This window comes from Carettochelys insculpta, chromosome 7 (assembly GCF_033958435.1).
Source record: "Carettochelys insculpta isolate YL-2023 chromosome 7, ASM3395843v1, whole genome shotgun sequence".
NCBI classification, from domain to species: Eukaryota; Metazoa; Chordata; order Testudines; family Carettochelyidae; genus Carettochelys; species Carettochelys insculpta.
This window is the reverse complement of record NC_134143.1, coordinates 34054421-34078227: the sequence shown is the minus strand read 5'-3', so window position 1 is coordinate 34078227 and position 23807 is coordinate 34054421. Positions and strand designations below refer to the sequence as shown.

The window sequence follows — 23807 nt, the reverse complement described above, 5'->3', positions numbered from 1 at the left end:
TCCAGCAGAATGTGTGAGATGCTCCTAACACTTTCCACAACATGGTAGCCCTGTAATGGTGTCTGCAAGGATATGTGAAAAGAGGCATGAAAACACTTTTTGCAGTTGCTTTCTAGAGGGAGAGGTGAAGTGCATTATGGGATGGTCACATCACACATTGACAACCACCTGTGGAGCATTTTTGTCCCCTCATGCACTGAGACAGAAACCAACAATGCAAACAGGCCACAGAAACTGAGGGATAGGCACCTACAGTGCACTGCTGACAAAGTCAAAACTGGGGTGCTTAATGGGAACACGCTCCATTGACTTTGTGTGCAAGTGTGGACATGCACCCTCAACTTTGCAAAATAAATTCTAGAAAGTCAACCGTAACCAATTTCAACTAATTTCCTTATGTAGACATACCCTGAAAAACCCATTTTGTTGCTTTAGAAAGCATAGTTGTGTTGCTGTACTGAAGAAATAGCCTAATCCTAGTTGGTATTGTGCAGTCATTGCCACATGATGACAGGTTTTAGATGCAAAGTATTGCCAGAACAAAATATGGCATGAGAGTTGGATAACTGTAGTTTGTAGTGATATGCATTCTACTTAATTTCTAGGTGATGGAATATGAGAACAGGATCCGAGCTTATTCCACTCCAGACAAAATCTTCAGATACTTTGCCACTTTGAAAGTAATAAACGAGCATGGAGAATCAGAGGTGTTTATGACACCACAAGATTTTGTGAGATCCATTACTCCTAATGAAAAGCAACCAGAAAGTAAGTAATGTATGCTGTATTAATGTTTAGGGGAGCTATATATAATGAAGAGCTCAGAATAAATTTCTTTTTTGTCTGTAGTAAACTTTTACATTTCATTGTGAAAAGGGTTTGGCTGGTAACCATCCACGTTTTCTCAGCTACAAGTTTACATTGCCTAGTACAATAGGCCCTACAGATGCTGCTGCGATACAAATAATTATTTTCCTCTAAAGGCATGTACAATAAACTTTCATATCTGGCAGCCCTGGGACTGGGAGGTTATTGGATATTCAAATATTCTGGATAATAGAGCGGTATACCTACCAATACATAACAATAAATTAAAACAAGATTAGATAGTAACAAACAAACAAATGTATGCAGAGTACTTCATTTACCTATAACCATAGTACATTGTAAACGTAAACTGTATTTGCTGTATTCATTTGCATTTACTTTCACTGTTCTGTGCTTATGGAGAACGTAACTCAAATTTACTTATGGTTAAAATGAAGATTATGTGAGAGTTCCAGATGATAGAATAACAGATATGAAGGAGTTCACTGTAGTTCCAGATGCGTAATAGTATACAAAGTAATAATAGTGATATACAAAGTAGTAATAGTTTAGTTCAGAAGGTAATATGTTCAGCTTTTTATCGGAAGATTAAAAAGATTAAATTCCACACCAGTACTTGAATTCATATTAAATACTCTTTTTGCGGTATTGCACTGCAAGATAATTAGACGTTAAAATTTATTTAGTTTAGAATTTCCACAGGTATCTGTTTCTAACCATTCTTTTCTATTTTTAACCGTTTACATGGTTGCAGTAGTTGGGGTATGGGGATTATATCAAACAATTTAATGACAGTAGACTTTGACATTCAGTTTATAGCTTCATAAATGTTCAGTACAATCTATCAATATTGCATGTCAAAATATACAAAGTAAATATACTTAAACCAACTCTAGTTTCCTAGCAGGTTTTTTTCCTACTTTCTCTTGCATACATTTTGATTTCTGTCACAAATGTTTGTTCATCCATATGTGTACAGTGAAATTGATGTTTACTGACATTTACTTGATATAATTTTAATTCATCCAAGGATAAAGATTATGATGTGTTACATGAAATGACGTCTTTCATAGGGAACAGTATTTACTATGTCCACATATTTTTCCTTTTGTCCATTTCTTGCATCTCTCCTATTAAAAGCTAGATATGGGATCACTCTTCAGGTAGGTTAAGGGCAAATTGTGACCATGTACTTACTATTCTTCAAGTAACTATGCTTATGAATATGGAAAATAGTGAAATATGCTTTATGCAAAATACCTCACATAACATAATATTAGAAAACTTATATTCTGCCCAGTGCATATATTCTGTGTTTGATCACGTATTGCTTTATATGTAAAGTTATGAAGTGTAAACTTGCATTTATAGTGGAGTTATGCTAAGCGGCTGCCATTCATGGTACTTCAGGAACTTGTTGACTCTTTAGCAAGAAACAATGATCTGTAAATGGGTTTGTTTTTCCTATAAGCCAGTTTATAGGAGGGCTGAGAATCCCCACAAGAACATGTGTTTAGAACTCCTAATTGGTCCATCTTCAATTTAATATTTTTCTGTGTGGAGGGAAGAGAGAGGTTTGTCAGCAAACAAAACTTTCCCACCATCTGCGCAAGGTATTTAAGTGGAGAAATTGCAAGCAGTGTTCCCTCTAATTATTTTCCATCAGTGTGCAGAAAAAAATGTATATGCACTAAGGCTATGTCTACATTACATCAGAAAGTTGATTTTAAGGCAGTCAGCTCAATTTTACAATGTCAGTGTCTTAATTGTAAATACCATTAAGTTGATTTTAGGGGGCGCTAAGGTTGATATTATTACACCCACAAAGCAAGTCGGCATAGAGCCGAGATTGAATTTAAAAGGCCAAATTAATGCTAGTGTGGAAATGCCATTTCATTAAATCCACGTTATTAGCCTCCAGAGGTGTCTCGTATGTATCCCACAATGCCCCATGGTTGTCTGCTGTGGCCGCTTTCATCTCCGCTGCTTTCCAGGTGTGCAGAAATTAAGTCACAGGAAGCCTACAAATTTGAATTTGGCACCAGGAAGCCTGGGAAATTGAAGTGGGCATACCCTTTTTTGCTTCTTGGAGGAAAACTCTGTAATGTTATTGTTTATAAAATTATCCTCTCTGCTATTTTTTATCTTTTGAAAATAACAGTATGTTAAGTTTGTTCCTCCATGTTTTTTGTGAGAGGACTTGTTCAGTGCAGGGTATCTCAAGGATGTTTGTTGTGACAAGTTGCAGATTAATAATTTTAAGTTTTCTGTAAACAAAATGTGACAGGCAGTTGAAGTTGAAAATTTGTAAATGAAGAGAAACAAAACATTTTTCTAAGTACGCATTCTTCCTCTCATTTTTTCACCTTTCCCTTTTGTTCTTTTGATATTACCATTTCACTAAGTCTCAGTTAACCTTTCAGCCTGTCCAGACCATCAGTTTCTATTGGAAAAAAATTAATGGGGGCAATGGTGGCTGCTAATTGCTGATAGTAGGGGAATGTCTTCGCCAGCAACTTTATGGACAGGCAGCAATGGAGTTGATTTATTGTGTTTGGTATACATACAATAAATCATCTGCTTAGTGCTCTCCCTTCAACTCCAGTACGCCACCAGAACAAGAAGAGTAAAGGGAGTTTATGGGAGTGCATCAGATGTTGACTTACTAAGGTATCTCAATTTTGGTAAGTAGAGCAAAGTATGTCAAGTTCAACTACGTTACTCATATAGATGAAGTTGTGTGACTGAGATCAACAGCCTGCAGCAGCGTACACTAGGCTTAAGGATGCACAGTTTAAAGGTTAGAGTGGTATGTGGCAGGGTTCAAGAAAGTGCTTGTGAGACAAAGGAGTTTTGGTTTCTAGTGCTACTGCTGATGTCATGTTTTACTGCACTATGTAATAGCAGATGACTGTTCAAGCTCTGGGTGGGAGGAGGAGGAACAGGGACAAGTGTGAATCAGACATTTCATGGTGCCCCAAAAGTGCTGGGAGGGAGACTGGGAGGAGTAAGAAGTGTGGGCTCCAGTGTCCCAGTATGCAAGAGGTACATGGGGGGAAGGTGTCCATGGGCAAAGGTAGAACTCCAGTTGGCCATGGGCTGCTGTAGCCCACTGAGATGGAGGGACACTCGTGCAGCCCACTCACTCTTCTTGGTTGCCCATCCCTGCCTTAAACCGTTAATACTGCCTATGTAAACTTGGCTGAAATATAACCATGCAAATGTCATGAGCTAGGCCTATCCACATCCAGTATTCATTCACTAAAGCCTCAATACTGCAAATATCTATATAGGATCAGTATATAAGCCAGAGTAAATAGCATGAAAGCAGATGCTTAAAGTGGCACCAATCAAAATAAATTCATAGATAAATTTCTTTTAACTTTAGGTTGCTGTAATTTATCTGTATGATCACTCCCATATAGCCACATCCCGCCCCATCTCAAAATGCCAATAACTCACCAGATATCTTGGCAAACCCCCTGCCCCATGCGGTTTTCCTTCCCCTAGCCCTCCTTCACCATGCTCTCTCCAGTGCACCCAGGGTCTGGGAGGAAGTCCTCTCTCTCCCAGGCACCTGCAGCTGCAACCCAGCTAGAGTTTTCTAGTCTGACTTGCCTCTCCCTTTGATGGCAGACAATTCAGCTGGGGCTGGGACACCCTAAACTCCCCACCCCCACCTCACCCCATTGACCTTCACTTATCTCCTATCTCTCTTGTCACCGCACCTTCTTCCACATCTTCTCCAAGTTGGGGAGGGGAGCTGTGGCTTCAGTCAAGCCAGGGGCAGGTTGTCTCTAGGCTCCAGATTTTGTGGAAGGGCTCAGACAGAAGAGATGGATCCAGGGGCCCTATCACTCTTGCCCAGACAATTTAAAAGGCAATCTCCCCATTTGCACATTTAGCTCCCCCTATGGCAGGACTTCCTGAACCCCCTCTCACATGTCAACCTCCTAGCCCCAGCCTACAGCCCACTCCTGCATCCCACACCCTTTTCCCCCCCACCAGCGAGAGCCCTTTTCCTCTTCAACCCCAACCTGGAGCTGTCCTCCAACATTCTCAACCTCTTAATTTTGGCCCCACCTGGCAGCATAGGGGTCCCTGCAAAATTTCATAGTTACAAGTCCCCAGCAGAGTTAATCCAGCCCTGCCTGCCCTCCTCCATGATTGACCTCCCTTGTCCCCTTCCTCCCATTCCTGCTCAATCCTGAATCCCATCTCCCATCACCAACCAACCAGTGACCCCACCCCCATCTACTCACTGGCCTGGGACCAGCTGCCCCTGTTCATCTTAAAGACCATGCCTGTTTGTTTGATGTGGGCCACCCCCCATGTGAGACACACTCCCCACCCCAAACAACTGCCCCTCATCATAGGGCCCTTCCTTTCCCACCCCTCTCCATCCCGTTACCTGGTGGTGGAGGGGCAATCTGTCTCAGGCAGTGTCTTCTCCTCTCTCTTTCCTAGGACCAGAAGCTGCCTGAAAGAGATCCCCCTGCTGATCCCTTGCTCCTCCCTCCATGGCATCTGGGCGGGCTGTGACCCTTTGCACCACCCTTCCCTCCCTGCCCCACATTGCCTATGAACTGAGGGGAAGAAAACCTAACATTCTTCATACGTCATAAGGAGGCAAAATCAAACAAAAGGATTGGGTGCTGGTGCATCTTTCTTTTCTTTGCAGTCACCTTTAAGATAAAAGACTCAAAAAAAAATCTGTAAAATATGTAACCATTAAACAGAACCATAAAAAAGAATAAACAAAATCAAATTGCATTAAAGGAGAAATGTATGAAAGCAGGTTCTATGTATTTACAACTGTAAAAGTTGTTGGTCAAATTGTGTTTCCTCATGGACTATTTTAATCTGCCAGGACCCATCAAAAGGGAAATATTTCAAACAGATTTTAAGTAGGCTTCTGCAGCTCAATGAATGCAGCAAATAAATTCATTCAAGAGAAAAAGCTAAAGTAAAACACTGACACCTACAAAACCAAAATTAATCACTCTGCTTTTCTGTATAGGGCAGTAATAAACAGCCATGCTCTTTTTCAGTACATATAGTCTGCGTGGTTTTGGTTTTTTTTTAAAATGGGGGCCTAACAGCTGTAACAAATTATTATGATTTCATGGCCCCCAAAACACATACCTACATCCTACCTGTGTCACATGTCTTTTTTGTGATTGTAGCCATGGTGTCTGTCATTAGTTTATGGGCACCTTCATTAACCAGTTTGGTTTGTATCCTTTTCCTAATGAATTAGTTCTTTCATCCTTTATGGCAGGGACTGTGCTTTCCTATGTGTTTGTTCAATATTCTGACTATACTAGTATAAGTGTGTTCTGTACCATAAATAAAAAGTTCCAGTAACATTAGTATTTCTCTAGCTGGTTAAGAGGTCTTTCCATTTTATTCAGTTGTGGTATATAATGATAATCATACGGTATTGGGCCCAGTAAGTTTGGCCTACATTATCATTGAGACAGGAGACCCTGTGACAAAAAAGAAAGGATACGTTTTGTACATCTCTGCATTTGCAGGACAGGCAGCAAAAGACAAGCTCATCCACTGACATGGCACAGCTAGGATAGGTAATAAGGAGTGGGCTCTGCACTCATCTATCACAGTAAAACAAACCCTTCCACTAGTTCACATTCCTGACAATGGCCCAAAATCCAGTGATAAGAGATTTCTTGTCTTTCATTTCTTCTATAGCAGTAGTACCTGCCAGCACAATGTTGATCAGGTAAGCAGGACAGCTAATACCTAGCAGCTAGTTTCTCATTCAGTTTAATCTTCCTTGCAAACTTAATCTGTAGGTAGTAGGATGTTAGTTACGACCATGCTTCCCAAGTTAGTTGGTACATCTTAAATATGTCAGTTATTGCTACGTTGGCGAAACAGGTGTCATCAGAGGTGATGAATGTTATATCAGCACAAAACAACATGGCTTTATTTGCTTTGAAATAAAAAATAAAAATAAAATTGGAAGGTTCACATCATCAGGAGGTTTGTCAAAAATTAGACTAGAGAACATATTTCCATCACTTCGTTCCATCTGTTTAGATTGCTAAAACACTGTTGTCTTCCTTCACATACTTATGAGTGGAGACGTCTGCATTAGGAAGGGTTTTTGCTTGTGGATCATATTGTCATATGTAGTCATCAGTCGGTGTCTCTGCAATAAACAGTGGTTGTCATACAAAACGAACAGCAGTGCAAATTCATTGACACAATCTTTGTCCTCTCATTGAAGCCCCAGTGAAAGCTTTTGATATTAGCTGTTTATCCCCAAGCTAATTTTCTTTGTCTTTTGTAATGTTTGATTTGGACATTCTCCTTTGTTCTGTCAGTGTGAGGACTGACCTCAGTGCTGCTGGATTTCAGTGCAATGCATCCTCTTCACTTCCATCTTGCCTTTTCTTGAAAATTTGCTTGTTGGTATGCATAGACTTGCATTTTTCCCCATTCACCTTTTTATCTTAGCTATCTGTAACCCACAAGGAATTTAGTCTGCTGCACTTCTGTGTGCTGCTTGGTAAGGGAAGCAGATTGTCCTGGTAGGAAGGTGTGTGTGGTGGGGAGAGGGGTGCCATGGGCAGGCTGAGTCAGCTAAGAAATCAAGAATGAGAGAGGAGAGACCTTGTGTAGGACAACAGAGCCCTCTGTTCTTTTGGGGAAGGATTTCAGGCATGCCTGCTTAGGGAAAGGGGCAGAGTGAAATCATTGGCAAGGGAAAGCCCAGGAAGAAGAGCTAGCCTGATCAATAGCAGTGAGATGGCCTCTCTGAGAGCCCTGGAGTGGGAAGAAGCCATTTCAGGAATATTCCGGAGCCAGTCACAGGAAGAGCAGAACTGGCTGTGCAGAAGAAGCCAGGCCCCTCGACCCATAAGAAGATTAGTGCTAAAGGAGGTAGGTATCCAGGTGGGTGGGAGCATTACATAACTTCATCTGTGGGGAATTGACTGTTTAACTTCAGTGCCACACTAAGGCTGTGGATTCTCAAATGCTTCAAGTCTTGGCACAGGATGTGATGGCCACTTGCCGGAATGTTGCGCAGTATTTCTTTGACAAAGGCAGTGGGCTGAAATGATGGTTGTGGAGTAAGAGTGGAGATGAAATCAATGAACACAGACCAGGAATTTGGAAATGCAGGCTTCCCTGGATGCATTGCTTACAGTGGAGTAGTGGTTTTGAACTTGTGAAACCAGCACACACTGGTGGGACCACATTGCTTTGGAGGTCTGCGATGACCAGCAGTGGTTGCAGAATTTTCACATGTGCTGGACCCTGCCCTGAAGCAAGACAAGAATGAGACCAGCTTTAACAGTTCACAAGCAAGTTGCAATCACTTTCTGGAAGTTTGCAATGCCCGACAGTTACCAGTCAGTGGCAAATCAGTTTGGGGTGGGTGGATCTACAGTGGGGGTCATGGTGATCCAGATAGTTAATGCAGTCTGATGAGGCACACTGTGACTCTGGGAGATGTCTAACACATAGTCGATGGCTTTGTTGCCAGGGGGTTTCTTAACTGCGGTGGGGCACGCACATCCCCATTATGGCCCCGGACCACCTTGCCTCTGAGTATATAAACCTAAAGGGATGCTTTTTGAGTGTTGCAAGTGCTGGTAGATTAAAAAGGTGATTTCACCAACATCGGTGTGGGATGCTCGGGAAAGGTTCATGACATGTGCATCTTCAGAAATTCTGGTCTGTCCAAAAAGCTTCTGTATGGGACTTTTTACCCAGCCTGGAAAATCAAGAGTAGGGACATGGAGATGCCTATAATAATACTGGGTGACCCTGCTTACCCTCTGCTCCCTTGCCTCATGAAGCCATACACAGGCATCCTGGACTGCAGCAAGGAGTACATCAACTACAGACTGAGCAAGTGCAGAATGGTGCTGGAATGCACCTTTCACTGTTTCAGACCCCTTTGGGCTTTTCTGAAACTAATGTCCCCACCATGGTTGTAGTGTGCAGTATTTTGCATAACCTTTGTGAATCCAAACAGGAGAATTTCGTGACAGCCTGGAGTGCAGAGGCAGATGCCATGAGCAGGGCTTACGTGCAGCCGCCCACAAGGGAATTCACCAATGCAAACGCATAGGCAGCAGCAATTAGGGAAGCTGTGAAAAATAGCTTTATGAATGATTGGGCAGCCACATTATTTGACTGTTGTGATACCACCTCTGCACCCCATGATGATTTCTGCACCCCATGACATGTGAACCAATAAATCAGACCATCGCTTTCAGAAAAAGAATACTTTTATTTGGGGGAGGAGAGGGTTAAGGTGCAAGAAAAAGAACGGATGTGATGTAAAGGGAGAGTTATTTTCACCAAAAGAATGTTTGTGTATTGTGGGGAGAAGGCTAAGGTGTTTTTTTAACCAGAGGTTTCCACATACATGAAGTAAGTCAGGCTTGGCATGTGGCTTCCCCATGCCTGGGCGCAGGTCCCACTGACAACTTACCACCCCGGATCCTGGACTCTGGGCAGTGCCTCCAGGGTCCCGTCAGCTTTGGCAATCCCTGTCTCTGCCGCAAGTACTCTGTGGACCTTTGTGTAGCAGCAGATTTGCTATTAGCCCTCTTGACCCTCTCCAGGGTCCCTGTGCTGCACTCTCCTCAATGATGTCAAACAGTGGTTGTCATAAAAAGAATAGTTTTATTTGGGACAGGAGAGGGTTAAGTGGCAGAGAAAAGGAGTGTCTAGGGTAGGGGAATAAACTTTTGCAATGGGGAGAGGATTTGGTGGTGGAACGGGAGACTGTCCTTGCCCTCCCTCCCCATGTTCGAGGACCACGATGAGGGGGAGTGGACAACCTATATTGAGGGGAGCCTGGGCAGAAGGGAGCAGAGTCTGCAAACAGTGCTGCATAAGGCGTCCCTCTGCAGCTCCAACATGGAACGCAAGATCTCAGTTTGCTCTTTCACAGCTGTCAGGAGCTGTGCTGTGTCCTCACACAGCCGTGCCCATTCTTCTTTCCTGAACTCCAGGACCCTTTGCTGCCATTTTTCTGTGGCTCTCTGGCTGGCAGCAGCTGTTGTGTCAGCTTGCTCCAGCTGCTGCAGTATAAGGTCCTTCTTGGATGTTTTGCACTTCTTTGTCCTATCTCCCATGCTGAGGATGCCTGCTGAAAAGTGAAGGTCAAAATTGAGACACAATTCACAGAAAGCGCTTACCCATAGAATTAATGGGTCTCTGTCTTCACAATCAGTGAAACTTTCTTTGTCCAATACTACTTTCGACTTCTTAAGGATGACAATGAATCAAACTCTGCATTGCACAAGCTATCACTTACCCAGCCCATTTCATTGTGGACATGACGTATTGCCCCCCTTAAGAAGGTGCAGAATGTGGGGGAAGGGTTGTGTTAAAATCAGGGGAAGCTGGACGGTGTCTGGGAGCAGGAGAAAAGGTTTTCAAGCAATCCTCTGCAGGAAAAAGGCATTTAAAACATGGAAAACCTTTGCTGGATATACCGGTGGTGGGGATTGGGGTCTGCAGAGCCCAGCAGCCATGTAACAAGGGGGAAGGGTTTGATTCCAGCTACATGGCCACCTAGATGGGCAGGGATCCCTGTGAAGTGCAAAGAAAGGCAGGGAACAAGTTTTCCAGCCACATGGTGGGGGAAAAACATTTCTTTGCGGCTCCTGATCAAGCTAGCATCATGGTGGGAGAGGGGAAAAGGACAGGAGAACCTGACAGTCATGCGGAGGGGAGGAATGGAGCCCCTGCCAGCCAGGTGGTGTGGCAGTGCAGTCCTGGGAAATTTTAATGGGCAAGAAGCATTGCGTATAAATCTAATCCAAATTCCCATGCTTCTTTAGGTTGCCAAAGAAGACATCACCGTCCTAAGGGTAGCAGATAGTGAAAAAGAAGAGATGCTCATCCTGTGTGAGTGCAAGCCTGGAAAATTTGCCAAAATGCTATGTGGCGCCATGATACCAGATTGCTATCTGGTTGCCGGGAATAGAAGGGTGTGCTGTTATGGAAGCCACAATAAGTCAGACCTGCCCAAAAGTCTTATGGCAGGGAAAAATACAGGAATACCGGGATGAGGCCTTCCTGGATATCTCCAAAAAGGATAAAGCATTCCATCTCCAGAAATATTAACATACTGTTTTGAGGGGCATAGATCCGTAGAAAACCTATATCTAAATCCAGCCTCAACCCACTTGTAGCATTCTAGGAAAAAGTACTCACCAGAGCAGCTGGGCCCTGATGGTTCTGGTGTCAGTGTAGAGTGGACCGGCTCAAGGTCAAGAGTAAAGAGCTCCTGGCTTTTGGGATCAACTTCCTTGGGCTTCTGCTGATTTGTCCCCGTCCTCCTCTCCACTGGCCTCTTCCACCTTCCCTCCTCCATCCCCCCAGGCTCAGCTCTTCTTGACTCACCCTGGACTTCACAGAAGGGCTCCTGAAGTGTCCCAATTCAGATTGGGCAATGTGGTCAGGTCCCTCCCAATTAGTGTCCAGATGTTCATAGTACTGGCAAGTTTTGGGAGATGACCTGGATCGCCTGTTGCCTTCCTGTACTTTAAGCCTGCCAGAATTCTTTCACCTTCACATGGGACTGCTGAACATCCTGAGAGTAACCTCTGTTGATCATCCCATGTGAAATATTTTCATAAATGTCCGCTTTTCACTTGCTGACTCAATGTCTGCCCACCATTTACTCCTCTCCCCAAACAGCAAGGAGATCCATGATCTCGTTACAGGACCATGATGGAGGTCTCTTGCCACCCTGAGAACTCAGATCACAAGTCTGACTAGTCCTGATGGCAAGAGATGGCTACCAATGTGATGGGATAGCTACCGATTCAATAGCTAGAAAGAAATTCAGGCTTCAGAGTACCACTTAAATTTCTCGGGCTTTCTAGTGATGAATTCAAATTCGCAGACTTCCTGTGACCTACTTCCTGTGCACATGGAGAGCAGTGGAGATGGAAGTGGCCAAAGCAGACAACTGTGGAGTGTTGAGATACATACAGGACACCTGGGGAGGCCCATGAAGTTGATTTAAAGAAATAGCGTTTCCACACTAGTATTAATTTGACTTTTTAATGCCGACTTTGGTGCTACACCAACTCTCCTGGTTGGTATAATAACATCGACCTTAGTGCTCCCTAAAATCAACCTAATGGTTTTGCAGTGAAGTCAGTGACATTGTAAAACTGAGCTAACTGCCTTAAAATCAACTTTATGATGTAGTGTAGACATAGCTTTTAAGACATAGTAAATAAGGAAATAGGTAGCATCTCAATTGTAGGGCAATCCCAACTTTTGATTATTTTTTCCATTCTGCGTTTTACACTGTAACTGCTTCAGTCTCAATAGTGTAGGACACAGCACTCATGTAAAGTATTCGTGTTTAACAAAAATAGGTACTCAAATATTGAATGGATAGAAGAACAAGTGTAAATCAGTGAAAACTGAACTACTTCAATCATGGGCAGTGGGTGAACTGCTGAGTTGTGGAAGCTAGCCCTCTCAGGCCTACCTCTTCAGCCTGAGGCCCTGCCCCTTTCATGCCTACTGCAGCCTAACCCCTAGCGTGGTCACTGATCCTTGTCCTGTGCTCCCAGCTATCCCCGCATTGTGACTCCTGGATGCTGTTCCCCACTGACCAAGGTGGTTGGGCAATGCAGCCTCTGACCCCTCCCTCCAGCCTAGAAGTGCTGTGAGACTGAGCAGTGTGGCCCCAGCCTTGCCTCTGAGCTCTGGGAGTCCAGCCATGCCCCACTGCCATGATGACATGGGAGAAGAGCTGCAGAACGGGAAGCAGGAAGGGGACTGGGGATAGATGAGGGTGGGGCCAAACCTGACTGCTTGAGGAGGCTCACCGTCTCCCTGCATAGAAATCCATCACCCATATCATTAGTGGAAAACTTGGTAATTTATCAACGCACATTGGTAAAAACAGAAAATGCAGAACACTGAAAGCAGAGCTGGTAGTGAACTCCTGCCACCATTGTAGCAACTTATAGGAAGGATGCAGTTAATTGCTTTTAGTCATCAACGTCTAAACCAGTCACCAGCACGAAACTCAGGTGGTTCCATACTGAGCTTGGCAAAGACCAAAAGAGCAATGACAGCCTGAGATTATCATATCCATGTTAGTGAAATATTTACTGAAACCAGGGTTTGTATAAATTTGGAAAGATTAATCATGGTGTGTGTATTCCTCACACTTTGAGTAAGAGCAATGCACTTTTGAAGAAGTATAATTTGTGAGAGTGCACGTTGTATATAAAGATGTATGTTTGTGTTTCTTGACGTGCACACAAATATAAAGAGGGTGATTGGTCAGTTTAATAACCACAAATCAGAAGGCTGTCTGATAGTTCTCTAATTTTTCATTCAGCCTATTAAGTTAAGGACAGGTATTTTTACTGCATTGTTTCAGAAAGATTCAAGAGTCACTTGACTGATTCTCACTGTGATAAATAGCTGCATTTTCTGCTCTATGACCATTATGGACCTTTGAGTAGAAGGGAAGCATTTTTATCACTTTTACTCATAAACAGGTGACAGGAATCTATTCTTCATCTTCCGGGACAAGTTATTTTTCCTTTCTTTTTCAACCCCTCCCTTCTCTCAGTTCAGTTAACAGAAAGATCTGGTGATTTATAAAAGTACTCATTGGTGCCAGCAAATTTTTGTTGTACCAAGAACAGAAAATCAGTTTCTGTGCTCTTATATGGAGTATTGCCAGTTATCAATAACCTAGTCCTTCAAAAGTTTGTTACCTAGATCTCTTTACAGAATATGTTGTTTTTTATTATTGTTATACAAATCCTTTTCAAGTCTTTCTGTGTGGAGGATTAAGCTTTCATTGGTATGCATAGTCTTGGTTACTCTGTAGCAATAGGTTGAAAGATGCCTTTTTTCCTCAGCCCTGTAAATATTATTTTCCTTCTAAAAATAAGATTTCTTTTTTGTGGTAATATGATGTGACAACTGCCTGAATATAAAAACCTTTTGGTAATGCACTTGCTTACTCCTGAACATAGCTGCCTTCTCCTTTTTCCTCTTTATCTCCAAGTCCCTTCATACACCCCTGTATCCTGCGAGAGCTGGCAAAACTGAATTGTGGTTGAAGTATAACTTTGGTAATTGTGAGAGGAACACTTCTAATTTTAATTCAATGACCTTTTCCTTTAATCTGTTCTGAAAGGGTTATTTAACTGGAAAATAATTCTTCTAAATTACACTCTGAGTACCAGTCTTGCATATGCAAGTTGCTGTCTGGGTAAGGATTGGTAATGGGATAAAAATCCTTTTTTAGAAAAAGGTCAGTAGTATTATAGCATACTGTAGCGCATAAAGGTGCTGCAACTGTCTCTTTTGTATATTTTCTGTGGCTCTACATGTTTTCCATGTCCATACAGTGAATGGCAACTTTCCTGAAACTCAACCAATATATATAGATAGATAGATAACTAACTCTTGATTTTCTTTTCTGCCTGTGCTTTCTACTCATGGTATCCTTCAAATAATTATATTTTCTTTTAAGTGCCTTATCAAAAAGAAGCGTGGAACTACATGATTTTATATTCAAGCACTGCTCTAAAAGCCTTTTTTTTCCCCTTCCTTTTTCAGACCTAGGTCTGGATCAGTTTGTAGTGAAGCGGTATGATGGAAAGGTGAGTAGACTTGAAATCTAGTGTCTTTATACCTATAACTTCTCTGAGTTTCTATTTAAAGTTGCACGTAGGTACAAATGAAATAAAGTATTGTCTTTTTTGTTTGAGCTAGAACATAGCAATATCTTTATCATAGATCTGAATAGGAAAGAATGATTAAAGACTTGTTTTAACACTTTCAGAACCAAAACAATTCCTTGCTGTTATTGGGAAAGGATATAGTAATGTGCAAAAATCAAACTTAGTAGCGTTATCCATGTGGGTGTGTTAGACCATCCATGTGTGAGAGTACTTTATTTCAGAGAGAAACTTACTAGGTGGTGATCATGTTATAATATTATTTGGTTGGCCTATATGGATGGAACCACACAGTAATCTAGCTGTTTTACGGCTCTGAATCTGTATTCTTCCCTGCTACAAATCTACCTGAAATAAACGAAATTAGAGCAGGAAGGAATTTGGCCCAGAGCTGTAACTTAAGCAGGTAACATGGTTAAAATACTGCTTGAACCTTTAACCCTGAGAGGCCAAGATACATTACCAAAGACAAATACCCAACACGCATGTTTAGGTGGATGGTTCATCTAAATTAATGTGGTTTAATATTCACTTATACCATTTTGAACACTCATCACTACCTTAGTTGGTAGCGGCATAAAAGTGGAACAATACTCAAGCTTCCTCTTAACTCAGTTTATTCTACAACAGTTGCTAATTTTGCAAAATTGTCACTTCGCCTGCAACAAAGTGTCATGAAACGCTAAGCCTTTTTGGCTCAAAGAAGGTAACTTCTGACCATTTCATTGATGAATGTTGTATCTGGCTTGTAGGCAGTGTCTACAAGTGGGAAAAATTTCAAAATGGCCATGGTAATGGCCAAATCAGAGAATACTAATGAGGCGCTGAAATGAATATTCAGCACCTCATTAGCATGCTGCTGGATGCGGCACTTCGAAAGTGACACGTTTTGCTAAGGGGATTTCGATGTTTGCAGGGTCCTTTCAAAAAGGACCCCTGTGTAGATGAGCTGCGTGCGAGCGAAACACAGCACTTTCGAAGTGCTGTAGCTGGCAGCATGCTAATGAGGTGCTGAATATTCATTTCAGCGCCTCATTAGTATTCTCCAATTTGGCCATTAGCACGGCCATTTTGAAATTTTTTCCAAGTGTAGGCATAGCCATAATGTTGCCATGTGATCAAATACATCTAGGAAGTCCTGTTGTTTAAATCGATAATTAAAGTAAACCCTGCATGATTTGGGGTTAAATTAATCTACATTATTTTTCTGGTTTGCATTCAATAGAATTCATTTTTATTTTAATGATGTACGAGGAGCTGGATGGACAAAAATCAAAGCAAATTATCAAATAAATGCTCTAAATCACTTGTTTCATATGTGTGTTTTTGCTTTCCTAAGCAGCAGAGCTTCATTCTGTTTATAAATAGACAGCAAGTAGATTGCATTTGTTAGTCTTTGGTTTTAACAAATCTTAATTAAAACTGTGAAAGCAGTTGTTTCCCCTGTCCTTTGTTTTTCACAATTTAAAAAAAGAAGACAGAATATCTATTCTATCCCGCATTTCAACTGTCCTCCCTTTATTTACTGACAATCTACTTCACAGCAAACCACTGTCCTGGCTGTATTTTGTAAATTCCAAACCAAAAAAAAAAATTCATTTTGAAAATATAGACCTATGATATTTCTAAAATGAAATCTGCTCCCTGGAGCCCTGCCAGCTGTGGGGGCAAAACTGACATTATTAGGCATACTAGTAAACAGTATGATGTGATTATGGTATGCTCTGGTATGGTGCTACTGCCTGAGAACTACAGACCCTGTGAAGACCAGGTCCTCTAATCCTGGGGCAGTGTGCATGACGAGGCTGCGCGGGAGCCATAGATCTGGAAGACAGGCCTCTCCATCTGCCAGGCAGAGTGCCAAGGTGATGGAACATGAGCATATCCAGACTATGATTTGCCAAAAGTTTGTTTAACCAGAGGTGTTTCATAGAAACATCTTTGGCGTCACAAAGTTGGCTTTTCTCAGCAAATTTATGTCAGGAAATTGTAAACCAATTCTACTTGAGACATAGCTTCTTCTCTTCCACAATACTTATATACACCGTCTTCCATCCAGCAGGGTAAATGTCTGACAACTGGTGGTCTTAGTACAGGCAGAAACATTCTGAATTAAGCTTGTCCTTAGCATCTGTCCCCTGCACTGACCATCTTCCATTCTGGTGTTTTGTTGTACACTGAAATTGTGTATATAAATACACGTTTCTATAGATTAAATACCTATGTATCTGCATGCACAATATACATTGGTTGGTACAATAAGTCTTAACATCAGTCATCAGAGTTTAAAAATGGAGTGTGTAGTGGACTGCTACTAGTAGTAGTGTGAAGATCTACAGACCACAATAATTGTATGGTATTATATTGCAGGGGCTGATACAGCATGCTGCCTCTGGCTCTTTTATTGTAAAGGAGAAAATAATGGCTCATGTTTGTCAAACTTCTCTACGTATGGAGCTCTAGTAACCTACTTTGGTTATGAGGATTGTGGTGATGGGGCTCAAATTTGGGGCGAGGTTAAAGCAAGGAGATCTTGGAGGTCCCTCAAGAGCAGTTCTACACTACAAAAGAAATTTGCCATAAGATTTGCAATTTCCGCTACGAGAATTGCATAGCTAGAGTTATAAGTCAAATTTCCATTGTGGCCCCACTGCGGGAGGTCAATCAAAGAAATTTTCCTGTTGGCTTCCCTTGCTCCTTATGACAGTGAGTATTGCCATGGTCAACAGAGGCAGCTTGTGAGATCAAGTTAGCACATCATTACCAGGTGTAATAAATTACATTCTGGAAGATTGACCGTGCCATTGTAGATCTTCCACTTAATGAAGAAGTGCCCTCAGTCGTGCAGTGTGAAGTCACTCCTAGAACTTGCTTTCTAAGGTTTTTGGGTCCCCCCCCAGGTAGGAGTACTTAGTCTGCATCTGGTGTCTGTTAAGAAAACATCATCATAATCAACAGCCATATGCTCAGCGCCTGTTGGTGTACGGTTGCTTCAAACACATTCAAATGCCCATTTAGGCACCAGAAGACAAACTTCACTCATTTACACTTCAGTTATGTTGGTAGTGGTTAAGGAATCCAGCAGTCCTCCTTTCTCATTGGTTGTTTCCATTCGCTTATCTACCTCATTGGATTCGCCAAGAAATATCAAAGCACTTTTTAACTTGAGATACTCTTCTCCATAGATGCAGTTCTAACCTTTTGAGGCCATGACATAGTGTGTGCTGGCATTATTATGTGCACTGATGGAGATGTCTTCTTTCCTTTATGGCTATATCTTGCAGAAGTTTTGTTGACAGAGCGCGTGTCCAGAGAGCAGATATGTTGGAAGAGATCTGCCAATTGGGAGCATTCTATCAACACACCTGTCCACCTCATTCCAGAAGGAAGAAAGGATGTCTTGCAGAGGGTGTTTTTCTGCTGTTTGGCCCCATGTGGATGGGCCAAATGTCAGAAAAGACTCACCCGACAGAACTGTTGGCAAAAGATATGCAGATATGCAAATGCATTGCACAATTCACGTATCTTTTGTTGACAGTTCTCAGCAATCTAAACATAGCCTATGAGATGAAAGAAGAAAATGAGCAGTCAGGTGAAAGTCACCAGTTGGACCAAAAAGTACTGTAATATGTAAACTAGAGGTTGGCTAAACAAAAACAGAAAGTAGAACTGTTGTTATAAACGGAGATTTATGCCTATGCTCTATGCAAACACTAATTTAGAACAAATTTCAGTAAAAAGAATAGGCCCAGCTGTGTAGTCAGATGTATTTTAATTGCATACTGTAAAATAAAGGTTAAGGATTCAGTATAAATTTTCTGCATGTGCGTTCCAGATAAATGTTATTGCACTGGAAAATCATCTATCAGATGTGGGGGGGTTTCTCCCCCATAAATATTCTTGTGCAATTAAAAGCCAACCCTATAAGGTTTTTCTGTGCTGCAGGTGTGATTCCCAGTACAGATAGGCTAGTGCTGGCTCAGTTGGGGGTAGCATGCTATAAATCCTTGATGTCCATCATTCTAGTCACTAGTCATTTGTAAATATTTTCAAAATGATGTGGCTAGTTTGCTGCTAGTTCAGGACTGTTTGAACACTACAGCTATAAATAGTAATATGGTCACTGCAATGTCTGGTGGGCACCCAAGTTCAGACCCTGGGATTCTGGCAGGCTTGAGCTTGGATGGTTAACTTGAGTCTGCACTTGCTGCAGTGTCCACTTTGGTGTATTTAGCATGCTAGCTGAACTTGAGCTAGCATGAGTCGGTTTACTAGTGCTGTAAATCACACCTCTGGACAGTAGTGCAGACACCTGATAGTCCACTAGGGAGTGAGACTGATCAAATCCAAAAGTCTTTGCTAGTGATAACGTATCGAATTTTAGCTCCATGAGATATAAGTGTCTTTCTGGATGATATAGTTAGTATATTACTACCCAGCTAGGGATAATTTTCCAGAGAATTGAAGGCGACGGGGAAAAGAGACAAGTGCATGGAATGGGAGCGAGAAGCATTAAATTTGAATCTACACAGTGTTTCCTGGCGCTTCTCAAAGACCAGCAGTCCTAAAAGCATTTGTCCAGAAAATCTTTTGGTCCATCCTCCTTGCTAATCAAAACTGCATAATTTTCTTTCACCAATTGCAAGGTGAAGTGTCCATTGAGCTAGCTTGCCAGGTCTGTACAGGGAGAAAAGTTGGCTTTGTGAGGTGTGTGTATTTTTTATTCCTTCCATTGCCCTTCCTGGCTTTGTTTCTTTTGGCTAATCTTTGGTTAACCATTCGTTTTTGCTCTCAGGCCTCACCTCATAATTTAGCTCAAACTACAATTTGAATATAGAATATTCTGTAACACAAGCATTCCAAATTATATCTAACCGTAAATATTCAATCACCTGGCTTTTATGTTGTATCTCTTTTCCCTCTCTAGTATTGTATCTATGTAAAGCAAATGCTTATTGGGAGAGGAAATTTTCTGCCTGTTTGGAAAACAAGAACAACCCCCTTACATGCAAAAAATCCCCAACAAGACAAACAACAATAAAAATTAAAATATGCACACCAATGATGCCGCATACTTTCTGTTCAACTCTCCCTATTCCTTTGATAAGAATGTACCTCACTGTTAGCTGAAGTCCGAGTCCTATTGGATTTAATTTAAAATGTTACATTCCTGTTCCTATCTAGAGGATAATTAAAATGTCTGTTGAAGCCTAGTTGAGGGATTTATCCTGGGTATTTCTCCAATGACTCAGTGTGCTGGTTCCATAGAACTTTCTACCTTGAACACCAGAACACTGGGATCTGAATTTCAATGTCTTGCATCGTTTGCTGCTCTTTAAAGGATGATTGAAGAAAACTAGATGAAGCCACTTCAACTGGGCCCTAGGGCAAGTTTTCAAACCGTGATATAGTATTGATATTTATTTAAATTACTACTAAGTTATGAAGGCTTATACCTTATTTGTCATGGAACAGAGATGAATATAAGACTCTAAGCTATCAAAGTCCCAAAGACATGTTGCATCTTATTTCATTGACATATTGATATAAAGGAAGGTGTTGTAAGATTTCTCTGTGTTGTGCTTTAATTCAAATTCAGGTTTCTTTTATTTGCTTGTTTCACCATTTTACATTCATTTGTAGTTTCAGTGCACCTTTCCAACCATATCACTTCTCCTATCCCCTCTCTTAACATGATTCATTGTTCAGTGCTGAAACAACTTTTCAAAGAGATTGTCCATAGTCGTTTGGAGACAGGACAGGAAAGGCACTGAGATATGCACTTTGTTAGGCAACTATTCATAGAAAAATACTTTGTCTGAAGAAATATTTCCATTTTTTCTAGGTATATTCTGTTTGAGAGGTATTAATCTTTATGCCAAATTACTCTCTCTCTCAGAGAAAAATATACACTGAACTCTGTTTTAACCGGTAGTCAAACAACCGGAATTCTCAGTAACCTGCATTCTGTCCCACCTCAGCCATTGACACCACTTCCCCCTTCCTACTCTGGCAGCATCTGTGCTGAGCGTATGTGCGGTTGGCGGCTCCTCAGCTCTCCTGCCCAACGCCAGCTGCCCAGAGTGGGTCCACACATGGCATGGCAGTGTACAAGCCACCCGGGCAGGCTTCCCCAGCCCCACAAGCAGTTCTCCTCTGTCCCCACCAACAAGGTAACAGGGCAGTGGCTGAGCAGGAGCCGGAGCTGGGGGGCAGTGGGAGCAGAACTTTATCTGGCATGTTTGAACATCCGGCAACCTCCTGGGGCTGCTGGATATGAAATAATTTACTGTGTGATTCTATTTAACTCTGTGGTAGGGTGCTCATAGGGTAGAAGATATGTCTACCCTGTGCCAAGAACAAATCTTACCTTTCCACCTATGGTCAGGGAGGACCATTAACGCAGTTGAATCAATGAAATTCTGCTGTGGTGCAACAGGTACGAGGAGTCAGCACAAGTGGGATGGTGTCACTGTAAATACTTTCCAATATGTAGCAATTGTAATATTTCAGATTTTTATGTGAAAATATTACTAATTTTTGAAGAAGCATTTGAATTTCATTGACTTTAGGTTTTATGCTGCAATCAGGTGTTTTCACTGAGAAGGCTAAATTGCAACACTTCTTCAAAACCTTTAGTCTTTTTAAGGGAAAGCATTAAACAGATTATTTCTTTAGTATGGAATATAGTTGAATAGTGGTTTCTACCTCCTGTGGAGAAAATTACCCTTTTTATTTGAATATAAAGAAAAGTTTGCGAGCTGTCAGTGATGGTATAATACCCGTAAATTACAGTTGACCCAAGGAGGCAATAAGTAATTACAAAAGCTTTTACAGACTCTCATTTTACTTTGGAATTAAGTATCTCCCATCAAATTTCATATTTTCGTGTTCTCTAATCTCCAGATACAGTTCAATGTTGATAATTCTATAGAAGTCAGACACCCTCTAATTAGTTACTCTAGTGATAGGAAAGTTGCTTTTGGTATTAAACATTATAATTAGTTGTAGTTATTATAAGCACCCATTTCAAGTACTGTATTGGAATTCTTTACAGAGAAATAATAAAATAAATTGGATGGTGAAATACCTGAAGTCTAACATTAGCTTTAGGAATATTGAACAAATCATTTTGCCAAATCTTGAAGCAATAGGACTTAGTGCCATTTAGGCGAAGGTCTGCTTCCTACCATGGAGTACCTAGATGTGTCAGAGATACCACCCTAAGGTTTCATGGAGTGATCTCTAAGCATCCTTTCATCTCATATTGGCAAGGAGTAATGCCGTTGCTGTGATGTGAGGTGTAAATCTCAGATAATCTCATCACTTTTTGAATCAGTCTTCATTTTGTAAAGGGTTTTGAGGTATAACTGCCACTGACTGTATATTTTCCTTCCAACCCCACATTTTTCCCTTCTCATTTTTATCTTATCCTTGTAATATAATTGTTTGAATTTTTGAAGTATTTTTGTTGTTTGTATTAGTTTTTATTATGTTGTATAGTGCCCTGGTGCTTGAGTGGGGGCTTCAGTGGAGAAGGTGGAAGATTAACATAAGGAATTAGACAGCATCTAAAAGACATCAGCTCCACAAGAACTGTCTCTTTAAGATCACCTGTCCAGCACCAAGATTAAATAGCACTCATATAATGAAGCAGTAAAATGAGTAAATACAATGGGTAATATTTTTTAAAAATCCCTTCATGACTTAGGAGTATTAAGTCCCATTTTCTAAAGTAACTGAAGCGCTTGGGAGTCCGTCTCATTTAAAGTCATTTTTGAAAATAAAATTGCTAAATTGTGTTAGCACTTTTGATTGCAGGTTATCTCATTCGTTTACAAAGTAAGTGGGAGAAATGGTGTAGCAGATAGTGCACTAGTCTGTGGATTGGGAGATCTGAGTTGTGTTCTTGGTCTGCCACTGGGTGGCTGAAGGTCTACCAAACCTGTGAAAGTGGCAAATCTTGCTCAGTCACTTGTGGGCAAGGAGAACCATCAACAAAGTAGCATGGATAGAATCCTGTTTTGATGGGACAGCTTAGGTTAGAAAATTGACTTAAAGCATCAGAAATTCTCTAACTGACATAATGCTCTTCTGCACTGTGCTTTGCTATTCTTATGCCAATTAAAGTCATACTACTGGGTGTTCAGAAGGTTTCTTCACTTTCCCCTGTCCTTTCTTTCCCCTCCTTCTCCCAAAATCAAACCAAACCCTGAAACCCTTTTATTTTACAGTTAAGATTGCTATTGTATTTGGTGCATATGTTTTCTATAGATATTTCAAGAGGACCAGGCCCTTCTCTTGAAATGCTTATGACTGATGCTTTTACACACACAAGTGACTATAATATGCTTCTAGCTGGAGGAGCTCATTATGCTTTGTTCAATAATCTTAGAGATATCTGTATAAATAACCACAGGCCTGAAATAAGCTGAACTTTAATACCCTCTCAGCTGATTCATTGAGTCACGTGGTCTCCAGTTGATGTGGCCGTTGTATATTTTGACTTGTAAATTCTTATTTTTGTACCATGTACTTGGAAGATATATTCTTTCATTGAAATGTACAAAATCTTAGAGTCAGGGATTATTTATTATTGTTAAAAAATCTTTAAAGCTAAGAAAATGCTTGGTTGCTTATATTAAATTGTGTATGCATGGCACACAAAGAACTTTGTGTAACCCTTATGAAGATTACTTTTCTTCCATGTATGGGTCAGCTAGGTGCTCCCTTTTTACTCTCCCACACTATCTACAAACAGTCTGTGGCATAATTACTTTCTGAGCTAGAAATAATTGCTCTTACTGTTTTGTATTACTAACTTTGTTGCTCATTTTCACTGGGTTTGTTTGGCAGATACTCCTGATTGCTATATGTGCTCCTGATTTCTAGGTGTCCGGTGATTCTTTGCTCCTAATGTCATTAATTGATTTTGCTGTGTTGCAATGTTACATAAAATGTAATATTTGTGGTTCATTAATTTTGGTTTTGGTTTTTGGTGTAACCAGACATCCCTCGTTTTCTTTCCTCTTTCTAACCCTCTCCCCTCACCAGGATTTCTGGCAGGTACTGACTTGTCAGCATGTGCTTTAAACAGTTTGTGCTTCAAAACCCATAATATGCACCTTATTTGTAAAAGGGACAGTGTATACTTCCACATTCCCCTTAAAAGTATTTTTAATTTGTCTCCTTTTTAGTTAACACACAGTAGGTTATTTAAATTTTAATATTTTGAGATAAAAATAAGTGTCA

General features: G+C 41.1%; 1 protein-coding gene across 3 annotated transcripts in view; it reads left to right on the top strand.

Annotated features, from left to right (window-relative positions):
* MICU1 (mitochondrial calcium uptake 1) overlaps window positions 1–23807 on the top strand; it is a 165499-nt gene that overhangs the window by 52896 nt on the left and 88796 nt on the right. For all 3 annotated transcript variants that reach the window (XM_075000294.1, XM_075000295.1, XM_075000296.1), the window contains 2 exons: window positions 606–768; window positions 14434–14477. In XM_075000294.1, the coding sequence (XP_074856395.1) occupies window positions 606–768; window positions 14434–14477 (207 nt within the window). The remainder of the gene's footprint in view (window positions 1–605; window positions 769–14433; window positions 14478–23807) is intronic.